We start from the raw sequence: 14325 nt of genomic DNA, 5'->3' as shown, positions 1-14325 counted from the left end.
GTATCACTTAAGGTTACTGCTTTTGATAGCCTTGCCTCTCATTTCGTCATTAAAGGAATCTGCCCTTTTTGGCGACCCAATCTGAAACACTTCTGAATAGGCCATTGAAAATGCAGAGCTGCAGAGAGCCCCCTCAATCACACTAAAACCTAATGACAACAACAGGAAACTTTGGACCTGCCACTGCAACAACTTGGGGCCAGGAAGGAGGCACCAGCAGCGGCACTGCCACTGGCAAACAACCTCGCACAGCCTGCACACTCTGTGTGACAGGACAAACAAAAGCCGGCTAACAAGCGATGGCGGCCAAAAACCACTTTAGCCGTAAAGACAAGAAGGCAGCCCGGGCAAAGCACAAGATATGGCCGAAAAGACTTAAGTCAGGGCCAAGTTGGCCGTGCGGGAGTTAAGAGCGGGGCCAGTTGCAAGTCGCTAGTTGCAACTTATGAAAGTGCACGCATTGCTGCTGCAGCTGCCGCTGCTGCCACAAAAATAAAGAAATAATTTCTGCAGTTACCATTTTTGTTTCTGTTTGCTTTTTGTTTTGTTTAAAGGGGCAAAAGTTGTGCCGGCAGAGCAGTAAGTCAGCATTTGGAACTTTTATGCTGGCGCACGCCCCTGCCCACAGAAGGGGTTAGGGGCTTAGGGGGCCCAGGTGAGAGGGGGTGCAGTGGGGGTACTTTGCAGCCAAACGCATTAAGCGCGTGTGCAACACACCAAGACGACAATAAACAGTGGGAGAAACAACAAAATTAACTAAACAATTTAAGAAAAAAATTTTGAATATTAATAATTTTATGAGGAATAAATTGGGTTCATTTAAGGGCACTTTAGGACAGTTGATGATTGTTTATTTCTTTAACTAAAAAAGCCAAGAGTATGTTCATAATTAAGCTTTTAAAATAAATTAAAACCATACACAAAATAAAAAAATGATTCGGAAAATTTACAAGCTGATATTTTTACAGGTCAAGTAAAGGCTTTATTAAAATTTTAAAAATTATATAGATTGAGATAAATAACCGAATATTATTTTTGACTTCTTTAAAGCACCACTTAAAAACCTATGAGCATCATTATAACTTCGGTAACATTTTTTCGCAGTGGTGATGCCCCAGCGAAAGTAGCAGAAATGATGATGATGGTGGCGACGGCGGCTACGTGGTAAGTGCAAGGGAAACGCACTGCGTTGGCTGGGGACATGGGGCATCTGGGGATCCGGGAGATATGGGGATCTGCGGATTGGGGTTATTTCGGAGGCGGGCCCACATAATTCGTAAGCTGCGAAACGTGTTTAAACACGCAAATACTTGCTTAAAAATAATGCGCCGAACAAAGCGAATCGGCACAAAGGCAGGGCTAGAGCGGGAGAGCACAAGTCGCAACAATGGGCGCGCGGAAACGGAAGGGGCGGCGGCGGCGGAGGGGCGTGGCAGCCGGATGAAGGAAGGCGGGATGAGAAGGGATTCTTTCGAACAGGAAGGAAGCCCCGGCTTGTATTGCACATGCCACAAGCTGTTGTAGCTGGCAAGTTTATGGTACAAAATAGAAATATGCATTTATTTCGCATACCATAATATTTTATGCGTTAGAAACCAGCAAAGACCAGAGGAAAGAGAGCAATAGCACCGGGCGATTGCCAAGAAATGCATAAAGTTTTATAGTTGCGCATTTTTCGGGACTCTGGAGTGCTGTTTGCCCCGCTCCCAACTCCCAGCGGAGAACATCACGCATACGCCGGGTGTGCTCGGAGCAAGTAAATCAATTTTTATGGCCACTCTGCTGCAACCAAGGGAAACGCGTGCCATCGCAACGACTCGCCGATAAGCACAAGAGCACGCCATTTGGACAGAAGTTTTGGCCACAAGAAACCCGTTATCAGCGGCAGACAAGCAAATAGTTTCGGGCACAGCGTAACCAACGGTTAGCCTCAGTAACCTGCAGTTACTCGTATCTTTTTGAATTTTTAAGGACTTTTGGTAAGAAGTTTTGGTCAACAAGAAAGTTGTTATTAGCGGTGGATAAGCAAACAGTTTCAGTTTCCCTATAACCAACGGTTAGCCTCAGTATCCTACACTTATTCGAATTTTAATCATATTTTTAAAAAACTTTTAACAAGAAGTTTTGGGCACCAATAAACTTTCTATCTGCAGCAGATAAGCAAACAGTTCCAGACCTTCTTTAACCATTGGTTAGCCTCAGTAACCTGCAGTTACTCGAATTTTTTTTAGTATTTTTAAAGACATTTCGGTAAGAAGTTTCAATCAACAATAAAGTTGTTATTAGCGGCCGATAAGCAAAAAGTTACAGCCAGTTAACCGATGGTTAAGGCATTGGTTAAGCTAAACTTAACCGTCAGTTATTCCAATACCATACAACTTCAATGGCTGCACCCCATTCATCCATCAATCGATCGTTTAGCACTTCATCTGCTTTTATTTTGCAGCCCGGCGTATAAAAGCCAATAAATTGCTGCCGCAATTGCTTTTAAATAATTATAATTTGTTTTACTGCTCGATTGTTAGGCTAAATGACTTTGCCGATTGCATTTTAATTTTTTGCATGTTTTGTTTATCTAATGAAATGTGCGACTTGGCAGTGTTTGCCTGTCGTGACATCATTGTGTGCTGAATTCTCCAATGCAAATTGAATGCTAATTGTTTTTAGAAACACTCTACATTCAAAGTGAATTTAACAGGAAATCAAACAAAGATTCTATTGTGCCGCTGGGGTCACTATCGTTATCGTTTTGGAAGCGATAATAATTTATATTGAAATTTTACTGCCTTGTTAATATGCCCATTAGCAAATTTGATTAATTTAAAACTTAAGCAACGAAATAAAATAATTCAATGAACATTGTGACTGTGCACTCATGTGCCGAAGAGGAAACCTCAGAACTTAATGAGCCCCCATGCGAATGAATCAATGGGATTGCATAAATTAAGCTGATGACAACACACAAAATGCCAACAAATTCGCCAAATGTATTTATATAAATTGCGGGTTCGTCGTATGTGTGGGGTTTTTTCCTTATATATGTGCAACGAGCAGGGCGTGTTTAAAGTCTTTCCAAGAACTGCAGACCCAGAACACAATGAGGCAACAGCAACCTCAGCACCCCGAAACTTGCCTTAAAGTGAGGCGAGATTTACAGCGTGTACGACAACAATTTGCAGGCATTGTGTTAAAGGGGCAGCCCGAAGGGGGCGGCGGCGGGGAGCAGGGGCGTGGCTGCCCCAAAACGTGACCCAGACAAAGTTTGCAAAATTGTCTAAAAAGGGACAGCGGCCCCAGCAACAACAGCGAGCAGAAAGCCCGGGACTACAACTTTATTTAATGCCTTTTTAATTAGATGCAGTCAGAGTCGCGTCCGCTGCATTTTAAAATAACCCCAGCTCGATTATGGTTATGAATCCCTATATACACGGTACACATACCCCTTGGCAGCTACATATATTTTTATTTCGGAGCTTATTATACAGTCGCTTTGATCTGCATACAAATTCAAATTACAAATCAATTTCGCATTTCGCGTTTCAAGTTTAATTTGGTTAGCTCACTTCGCAGATTGCGAGGCGAACTTTTTATCGTCATAACTCTGCGCCGAGCCAGATGAATTTGCATATGATAAATTATTTATTGCCACGAAAATATACTTTGGTCTAACGCTCGAAAAAAGGAAAAGACCAACCAACTTTTCAGACACTGCCCAGAGATTTGCATATAAAGGCATTTTGCCTGCTTTCGATTTCACTTGGGCTCCGGGCCACAGGCCCCCACTAATCCTTCTGCTGCCCGTAGTACTCACTCTGGAACTGGTTGGCATTCTTCTCGAGGATTCCGCGGAGGCTGATGGTGTGGTGGTGCAGCAGCTCCTCGAATTTTCCGGCGGCTTTGTCACGCAGCTCCAGCTCGGTGGCATTGTTGCAGCAGCTTTCGCCGCAAATGGCGCCTGGAACATTATAAAAGGGGGTGGATTAGCAATTGGGATTCTATTTTTGGTTAAAAGCCTGCAAAAGCAGAGTAATAAGGTGGATTTAAGGTATGAGATAGACATTCTTTCAATAACACTCTTAAAATAGATCTTCTATCAATGGAAAGCCAATTTGCAGCTCAAAAAATTAGCGTTATCAGTATTATAATACAATACATAACTTAAAAATCTTATACAGTTTTCTTTTTAAACATCAAAAATACCCATTACATTTTTTAAAATATTTTAAAAGTGCTGAAAAATAATTAACTATCAAAAACTCTACACTGCAATGAAGAAGCCATTCTTTATCGTTTAATATTTTTTGGAATATGATAATTTCCCTTTTCACAAATTTGTCCTTATCATTAAAAATATGATATATTCATAAAATTATACAAATGTTTTAAGACCGCTTTCCTCAGTTTGCTGTGAAGTAATAAGCCCTGTTTATCCGTCTTCTCGGCTCATCTTCCGTTGCATCATTACGAAATGCCTGCTGCGCCTGTATCGTTTTCGAATTATCGCACAAATCAAATATTTACTCATGGCTTTGTGGCCGAGTGAGTGTGGGCGTGTGGGCTGTCTCGCTTAATTGTTTATGGCTTTAAAATGGCAGTGGGCGTGTTGGCCAGCTTGGCATCTCGACGGCGGCAACAACAACGCGGCCATAGTTTCCGATTCGCGGCGTGGGCCCGGCAATTTACAAGATACAAATGCACGGGCCAGAAGTAGGAAACTATTTCATCACTGGCGGTCGCGTTAATAACTTTTAAACTGCTCATAATTGCAATTTTTCTGTTTTTAGCTGGCCTAACGACAAAATCGGAGCAGTCTGGCTGATCGTGGCCCGTAAAACTCGCAGCAGGCAATGATTGTTTTTTCAGCTGCCACTGAAATACGAGCGAATTCCACTAATGACAATGGATAGGGGGAAAGTGGGCTAAAACGATTTTCAACTCACTAATCGTTGTGACCCAGAAAGCGAGTGTCTAATGAAGGAAACAGAAAAAGAAGAGCAGGCCAGGACAAATAAAGGCTGTTGATTGCCCAGGGCATATTGAAAATGTATCTCCAAGATACTTATTCCGGTCGCTCCACAAAATAGCTTGCATTAAGACCCTGCAACACAGATATACTCGTATGTGTGTTAACCAGGGGATTTCCCCCTCGAATGGTGGGCGTCATAAATTAAGGGAGAAACAAATCGTGTGACAGGCTTTTTATGACAACTGCAATGACAACAGCAGATACGAATTTTATGGACGTCTGCCCTCCGTCGTTATAGTTTATAATTTAAATGAATGGCTTTTACACGATGTTCGAAGCGCCTGCAATCGCTCATATGCATATCGCAGACTGCCCCGATTCGGTGGCCATATGTTGCTGTCGTAAAATTAGCAAATGAATTCGACTGCAGTCAGTGTCTATTTTCAGTTAACTAATGGCAAACATCAATAGTCGCAGTTAACCGCCGGGGCCATGACACATTTTTCCTGCCTGGAAAATGAAATGGAAATCGACAACAGACTTGGCTCAAAGCCATCAGACCGAATGATATCCATATACCCCCATCGACCTGATCTGCCAGCCAGTCAATCAAAACACGACAGAGACGAAAGCCAAACAGATTTTAGTTATGTGCCATCGATTTGCGAGCTGCTTGGGCTCCTCGAGTGGCCGAAAAGGATTTGCCAGTGCCAGTGCATTGTATAAGCCATCGATTAGGGGCCGTCCTCCAGGCTCCTCTGGCCATGATGTGTTTATGCGTTCCCTGCCACTGCTCGGCCATAAATCGGGGGAGTCCAAGGCAAGAGGGCACAATGGAGCACTTGCCGCATGGCAGTTGGCCAGAAGCCCGGGCGTCACTCAGCCAGCGAGTCACTCTGTCTGGGGAAAACAAAAAGTGAAGGAAAAGCGGAGGAAAAGGGGAGAAAAAGGGGAGGAAAAGCGGAGCCAGAACGGAGGCAGAGAACGGAAGCCAGTGCAAGTTAAACCTGCCCCGACAACGTCGGAATTCTTCGCTTTCGAGGCGTTCCGCCTCCAACTCTTTTCTGTGGCTCAAGAGCTCAAAACTCGAGCAGCAGAAATTCAATTCAATTGCTGCAGCGTGCATGCATACATATATCATGCCGTGCCCCAGAAAAGTATGCTATGGCAAACTGTTTCTGGCAACGGACAACCAATTGCACAGGAACGTGAAGGGAGGCCCAAAGTGGAGAATTGCGAGGCTCCGAGAATAGAGAGATGTATTTGCACTGAGAGAAAAATCACTACTTATATATGGCACAACCAAAAATATTGGGAGTCCATTTTATAACTTTTTTGAGATGAAACGTTCTTGAAATCAAGACAAAAGTGATCTTAATGATTCGAAGATGGAGTTGAAATTAGTCAGGAATTGTAGGAATTTAAGAGTAAAAATATCACCGAAAAATATTAAGACTTCCCCCTTATTTGAGAAGAAACCTGCTTGAAATCAAGACGAAAATGCTCTCAAGATTGAAGGGAATGAACATTTTTAAGAGAACGATTGATCGAAAATATATAAATACGACAAAGTATCAAATTTGGAACGATAGATATTAATTTCTCCTGTGCCATCGTTGGCTATTTATCGCCGTGCTTCAAGGGGAAGTGGATGGGGTGTAAAAAATGTAAATCTCATGCATGGCCAGAAAATGCTCTGCCAAAAATACCAAGGAACGGCCCTGACCGCAAAAAAGGGGGTGAGCTGGACAGGGGGGCAAGGGGGCCAGTGGCCCCATTACGGCTTCTGTGCCACTGTCTCTCTATATTTTCAGGCCTTGTTTTCCAGCCTGTCACCGCAAATGCAACTGACGACGTGTGCGAATTTGTTTACTGTAATTGTCTTCTCTGTAAGAGGGGGAGTGCGGGCGGCTGGCACGCACATGCAGGGGTATAAACCATATATACCCATTGAGATAGGCTCTGGCTCTGTGGTTACTTGTCTTTCGGCATTAGCCAAGTTGGCTGGCAGCCAAGAAAGCGCTTAGCCCGCAAAACACTTGGCTCTGGGAGTGGATTTTGCATACCTTGACATATTTCGAGTGTCCTTACTCCGCCGAGCCCCATGCCACCCCCACTGCAATTCCCACAGAGGCATTTTCCTGTGGCATATGCTACTTGTATGCGTTTTCAATTTGCACAATTTACTGTGAACGTGTTGATAATAATGGAGCCCATGAGCCGGCAGAATTCCGAACCCGTCAAAATGTCGCAAAGTTGGCCCTGGCTGCTGTAATTAAAGCAGATCCCCACCCTGTCTGCCGAAATATTTTGACAGGCTTTGTGTAAAAATAATTTAATTACGAAGTGAATAGGACCATTGCCAAGCATGCTTTGTAAGCATAAATAAACTTAACCCGATTGTATAAGAAAATATGTGTAAACTAAGCATGTTAAAGTGTCTTAAAAAATAAATATAAGACAATGTCTAAAAATAAACTCTTCTAAGTTGAATAGGCCTCCCTTTAGCTTTTTCCCTTCTTGAACGAAAATTATCTGAAATATTTACCCAAACTCGAGTATATGCATGTTTGCCCCCCAAATTGTACATGTATTTTGGGTATAATTTACGGCCTTGATTGAAAATCAATTTAATTTCCCCCCACACCCAGCTCAGGTCGCACCAAATAGTCCAAACGATTGCCCAGAGCCATAAATTCTCTAATAAATTTATGAACGTGCAACATGACTGCAGTGCAAACCAAATAAAAACATCCGTCGCGGTCGCCAGGGGCTCCCTATCACCGCGTCAGGGGGTGCTGGAGGTGATGGGCCTGCATGTCACACATCATAATTTTATTTCTCCATTTTATCAAAAATTGTTGACAACTACTTGTCAAACACGAACAATTTGTGCAGCAGTCGGAGGGCGATAACAATTAAGTCAACAAATGGTGGAACGAGGAGGGGTTTTTCGGGGGTTAGGGAACCCCGTATCAAAGTGCCAGGCCTGTTGTTCATTTTATGGTTCGTTGGTTTCTGTTTGATGTTATGACACGTTGGTCCCGAAACATAGATCATCGCCAGATCGCGAGGTTATTTCCCTTCTCCCCTTTTTCGTTTTCACATTTTCCCCACTTTTCTTAACCGGAAAAGCACCTTTTCCTCTGGTTCGTTGAACTGTTCTCGTGTGTATTTAACCATAGCCCGTATTGTATATTTTTACGTATTGGCGATTTGCATACCTTATCGAGCCCACTCAATGCCACAAAAATAGTTTCTAGCCTTGGTGAAACTGATATCAGGTAAATCCTTTTGTGGCATATTCAGATGTGGATTGTGACTAAAGTGGTTTCTTACTTTACAATTTTTTTAAAGTTCCAATACCATTATTTAGTTAGCTTTAAACATATTGTTTTGTGGAATTTCCCTCTGATATCTATCGTATAATATTTATGAAAAGCAAATCTGCCAAATCCAGTTTAGTCACTTGCCACTGTGCTGGCATTTTCAATTATTTGTTATTTTGCATATGTTTGGCAGCGATTATTTGGCGTTGCAGCTGCCACGCGGGAAAATCCCAACAATTCTGCTGGTAAATTGTTAATGTGCCGCATAAGTTTTCAATTTGTGTGGCAAATTCCGCACGGATGCTAACTTGCAACATTGCTCTGGGTGTTGCAGTTGCTGGTGTTGCAGTTGCTGTTGCTGCTGCTGCTGCTGACATCGAAGCTGGCAGATTTTGGCGCCACGTCTGCGTGGCATGTAAAATTTATTGCGTCGGCTGTAGCGACAATCTCTTTGCCATTTATTTGCATTCGCATTTGAATGCACACAAATGTATCTCGTAACTGTATCTGTATCTGAGTGTGTATCTGTAGCCGGGCTTCCTTTGGCCTGCTGCACGCACTGCACTTTGTGCTAATCTTGCGATGAAAATGTCAGCCGAGATTATGCGTGCCACAGAGATGTAGTTGCAAGTTGCCGGTTGCCGTTTGCCAGTTGCCCGTTGCATGCCCCCATATTTGGCCAGCTCTTCGGATTGGCTTACATTTTGGCATTTTGGCGCCAGGCAGACGCGTCTTGGCCTCAACGCCAAATTCGCGTTGTCTGCGGCCGCAAGAAATTTATTAAAAATTTAATTGAAAAGCATTTTAGCCGCAAATTGCAGTCGCGCTGCTTCGGGGGCAGTGACAATTATTAATTATTTAGATTTATGAGGCAGCGGCAAGAGAGTTGTCTGTGCAACTCGCGCCGATTTGAGTTGAGTCAATCTATATGCAAATGTCTGCGATATCTGCAGAACTGGATGGAAAGTTTGTGGATCTCTGGATCTTCGGATCACGATCTGCACTTTGTCTCGGCCGACAGATTGCAAATATCTCCACGGACTTCAAATGCAGCGAACAAAGAACTTGATGCCAATGCACAGCATCCATCAGAACTGCCAAAGAACGGTCTATTAATAAGCCCCAGAATGCATATCCTCGGCTCGTCATCATCATGATTCACCCATCTGCATCTCTGGAGCCACCGATGACGATGATGAAGTGCAGCCCCAAAACACAAGGGAACGGGCATTAAATATACTTGAGTAAACAAAGAAATCGAATTACAACAAGCTGGTCGCCAGCAAATGTTAAACACAAATCGAAAATAAACGAACAACAAAATGTTGAACTTATGATGATTTCTCCTTTTTTTTGTGCAAACAAGAGAACAAACGAAAGCAAATAATTGAGGAAATCGCTGACAATAACCAAACACGAAGAAGGAGCCGCAGATGCGGCAGTTCAGCAGCAGTTTTATAATTAAAACCAGCTCAGCTGCCGCATGTTGCTGCCGGGCATTGCAACCCGGCAGCAGCACATCCACACGTCCTCACCCAGGGGCAGCAACAACAAACAATTGCAAATTATACAACTGGGCGCCCAGCAAATGGAAGCCAGCCAAATCGGGAGTATCGGGCTGAGTACCGACCCCCGGGCCCTCCAGTATTTCATACAGTTTTTCTTCGTTTTTGCACTGCAGTTGTGCAAACATCGGCGGCAAACAAAAACAAAAGCAAAAGCACAACACCCAAACAAACAGCCACAAATAAATGCTTCCTCAGAGCAGCACATTCTGCGCTCCCAGTCGGCCGATGGTCGTGGCCAGCTGTCCCATTCTGAATCCGATTCCCGTCGGATAACCAGCTGCCACACTGCAAAACCAGGCCCTGAGATGTGGGTTTTAGGATATCTTAAATATAATATTAATTCATTTTTCCTTATAACTCTAAGGCCCAGTTCCTTCAATCCACAAGAAGCGATTTCTGAATGTCAAGTTAACTTTAGAATTTCTTTTTTGGATAATTGGTTATCTATCTATAAGAACCTGATGGGCTTACCTTGCTGAAAACTACTAAACAAGGGACAATTTTCTATTTAAATTGAATATTTATTATATATTTAAAATTTGTATTTAATTAAATGATAATTTTATCTGACAGATAACAAACCAGAACCCTAATATGACATTGAGAAAACGGTCCCTAGAACCTTGGAATTTTACTAAACGTTCCGTCTGGTTTCATAAAGCTTAAAGAAAGAATTATATTTACTTAACACCCAATATATTTCCCAACCGGGCTTCCCTTTTTTTTGAGTGCACTTCCCGCTAATGGCGATCTAGTTGCCGACGTTGCCGCTGCTTTTCTGCCGCTGCTGCAAATTGCGGGTAATCATAGTGCATGTTGCATGCAAATTAACGCATCAACAAGGCCCCGTGGAAAGTGGGCGGGGGGAAATCTGCACGGGACCCGCATAAATGCCATTTTATGAGATTATGCCAATGGGAAAATGTGCGCACACACACTGAAGGCCGCTGGGCAGCGTAGCCTCTTTGTTGCCGGGTAATCCTATTGTAATTAACTTGTTTTTCAGCCGTCGCCGGCAAATGTCATGCCGGCGATTGCAGAGCAAAAAGTTATGGGCTTAATGTACGCAAATTTCCCCTGATCGCCGTTGGGCTCGCACAAGTGACTACAAGTAAGGCGTAAGGGAAGGCAATGCAGCATGGGATCTTAGGAACTCGGACTCATCAAGTTCATTATCGGAAATGCTGGCTAAATTATTGAGTGTTGCTGTCAGCACCTGGCAGTTGAGGCTGCTCAATTCCGGAAATTATGCTGCAGAGTGGAAGAAAACCGGCCACTGACCATTAAAATCGTATAACTAGCCGCCAGCCTAACCGCCAGATTAACTGTCTGCCCCGTTTCTCAGAGTCCCATATCGCTGATGCTGTAAAATCTTAATTGCGCCACGGATCATAAACTGTTTAACTTTATGGCTGACAAAACAGATTTTTCCAAGCTTTTCGAGTGGGCTGTCTGTTGCTAATGCTGTTATGGCTGCTGCAGCTGATAACGAGCGGCAACAATTACACTTCACCAAACCCACTAATATGGGCCATGTCAGCCGAGAGCGATGCAATGCGAGGCATTACTATTGTACTGTCTCACTCCACATCGGGGCTATATATAATTACGCTTCGGCAGCGATTGTCTCTGGTTCGCAGCACTCCGCACTCTGGTAATGCCAATCCCAGGGACGAAAAACCACTCAGGTTACCGGCCAAGCTGAATAAGTGCAGGGTTCGCATAAAATGTGGAGCAGCGCTGAATTATGGCAACTATTTCAGAGACAGAAACAGAAACTGAAGCAGAGAAGCCCAAAACACAATTAGGTCACATTTATATTCGGACAATCAGATTTCCCCGCTGTTATTGCTGGCCAGAGCACTTAGGCAGCACTTGTTGTCGCTTGTCGGTGGCACATTATAATTGCAACGCACCATCCAGGCCATAAAAATGGAGCCAAGACCCAGACTCAGCAGAAAAGTAAAAAAAATACAATAAAACCGCACTCTGGTTTTGTTTTTCTTCGCCCGCCTCAAGTGGATTTTTGGGTCAGTTCGACGGAGGAAAAATAGTACGAGCTGGGCGTCACGGAATTTCTGGGGGTTGGGCCCTAGGGTAGGATGCTGAAGGGCCCCACCCCCTTGGCATTGTGTAACTACAATACACTTTGCGTGTAATGTGTTGCATGTTAGTAGCTTTTAATTATATGTTGATTATGTTTCGGAGCAATATCAGCAGCAAACAAGCGGCCAACAACACGTCGTGACAACTCGGAATTGTGGCACGTTCGAGCACAGACAAAAGAACGGTCCACCAACCCCTTTTTCCAGCCCCCTGCAGCCCACGCCTCTGCTGACTTGCAAAAACCGGGGATGGAGGAGGGCTACGAAAAATTCAATTAGTTTTGTGTTTGCGCATTGCATGACAACAACGAGCGCCTCGGTTCTAGTCACCTAGCACCTCGAGCCCCTCTAAACCCCCTCTAAACCTCCTCTTGAACATCCCTGCCACACCCATGCCTCCCCCTTTCGGTTGCAAGAACTCCCCAGTAAATGTCAGTAAGTGTCAGGCGATGAGATAAGACTAAGATAAATTCATTAGGTGAAAATATAATATTAGAGACATAGAGATATTTTTAAAGTATTTAACACTTAAAGAAGAATTGATTTCCGAGACATTGGATATCTGTTTATGAAGCCAACCCGTAATAAAGAATTGATTCCGGTTCAATATAATAAAAGCGATCCCGACAATGGAATTGTCTTTGGAAATCCCCCATAGCCATGTGGCAAATGTCACCCTGGCTTAGCTCCTGCAATAAAATCCCAAAGTCCTAAGCCAAAGCACAGGTCTGCCCCACGAACAATGCCAAAAGGTGGGACAATAAAATTGCAATTTACTTGAAACGTGTTCAATGCCTCAATATTTGCCTAACTTCGGCCAGAGACCACCACCAACCATCCACCCACTGAGATTCCCAGGAAGGATGGAGACTTGGCCAGTTTTGTGTGCTGAAGCTCAAGCTGAAGCGCTTGGCAAATGCCCGCAAGTCTTTTTTTCGACAGTTTTATGTCGGGGAGGAAGCCCTCGCAAGTGCAGCACAAATTGCGCATACGCCGCATTGACCGGCCACGTCGGAGCCTGCAGCCAGCGATTTATCGGAGGAACCTCGCAGAAATAGGGGGGCGGACTGGAACCAGCACTAAATAGTTGCCTTACAAATTTAGTTGTGGCCATTTCAGCGTCGGGGATTTTCAATTACGCCCACAAACAAGCCGGATTCGGCCAAGAGCCAAGAGTGTTTGGTGCGCTTTTCGCTCTGGCCATAAAAATGAAACTTAATGCGGATACACGCCAGGGTGTTTGGGGGATCGGATCCCCCCTCCCGAAAAGGGGGTAAATCGGAAAGAATAAATATTGAGTTTTGGCGTTAAGGCCGGCGAGCAAACAGAGGGCCAAACAAAAGACGCCGCCACGGAGGGCAAACATTGGCGGAGGTTTTCATTTCGGTTTCTTCCTGGCTTTTCCCGGCATTTCCCCTTTCTTTTTCTGGTTCTTGGCCATTGTCTTACCTAGTAGTCCGTCAGAAAGACAGACAGCCAGTCGTTGGTTTCCCCATTCATTTGCCCGAGCAAACACTCTGGGATCGGGCCTGTTCTATCTTTCCATGCGGCTCACGTAGTTCGCTTGGGGCGAGGAGAATTTGCCAAGTTTTCCTAGATGATTTGGCCCATACATGAGTGTTTTCTCGCCTCGTTGTGTTTGTCGATTGTGCGATTTGTTTTCTTTTATTTTGCATTTTTATAATTCACGTGCTTGTTTATTTGCCAGTTCCCGCAAAAAAACCGGAGGTAAATATACGCAACAACTACGTCACAGCTCGGCTTTGATTCCCCGGACCGTAAGAATTTCTGGGAAAATCATCTTCACATATTTTCGCTTTTCCTTGGCATTGTTTGAATTATACGATATGTTCGTATACGTGGTTTCTTGGTCTGTTTCATTTCACGGAAGCAATTAGACGTACTCAAATGGCCCGCCTTCTTCATTCATAGGAACGAATTCGCTGGCTCTTCCTGCCTTTCCCCACTTTCATTGGTTTTCTTTTCTTTTTCGGGCGCGGGTTGGTTTTTATTTTTAAACGCGCAAAAAAATTGCGAAATTCAGCGAACTTTTTCGTACTTTATATGCATGGGCCAAGTACTCGTACAATGGAATGAATAATGCATGCGGAGCAGGGAAATTGGTTCAATCTAAGCCGCAGCTAGAATGTTCCACAAAAACTTAGACTCGAGGAATTTAAATTTTCTGCGCTCTCCGTGTTTGTCCAAATTTGCCGGGCAGAATTCATTACATCTTGAAGGTAAAATTAAATGCGGCTTTAGCTTCTTAAGATCCCTTAGGTTTTCTGTTTGAAATTCCCCTATGTATGCCCAATATAGCTTCCAAATGAAAGCCTGGTTAATTAAACGAGTGGAAA

At 43.9% G+C, this 14325-nt stretch overlaps 1 protein-coding gene across 1 annotated transcript in view; it reads right to left on the bottom strand.

Moving 5' to 3' along the window:
- Positions 1-14325, bottom strand: part of LOC108029468 (division abnormally delayed protein) — a 63959-nt gene that overhangs the window by 9987 nt on the left and 39647 nt on the right. Inside the window, exon 2 of the mRNA XM_017101723.3 lies at positions 3812-3955. Coding sequence (XP_016957212.1) covers positions 3812-3955 — 144 coding nt within the window. The remainder of the gene's footprint in view (positions 1-3811; positions 3956-14325) is intronic.

The sequence above is a fragment of the Drosophila biarmipes genome, chromosome 3L, assembly GCF_025231255.1.
Source record: "Drosophila biarmipes strain raj3 chromosome 3L, RU_DBia_V1.1, whole genome shotgun sequence".
NCBI classification, from domain to species: Eukaryota; Metazoa; Arthropoda; class Insecta; order Diptera; family Drosophilidae; genus Drosophila; species Drosophila biarmipes.
Note: the sequence above shows the minus strand (reverse complement) of the source record. Positions and strands in the feature narration are given on the sequence as shown.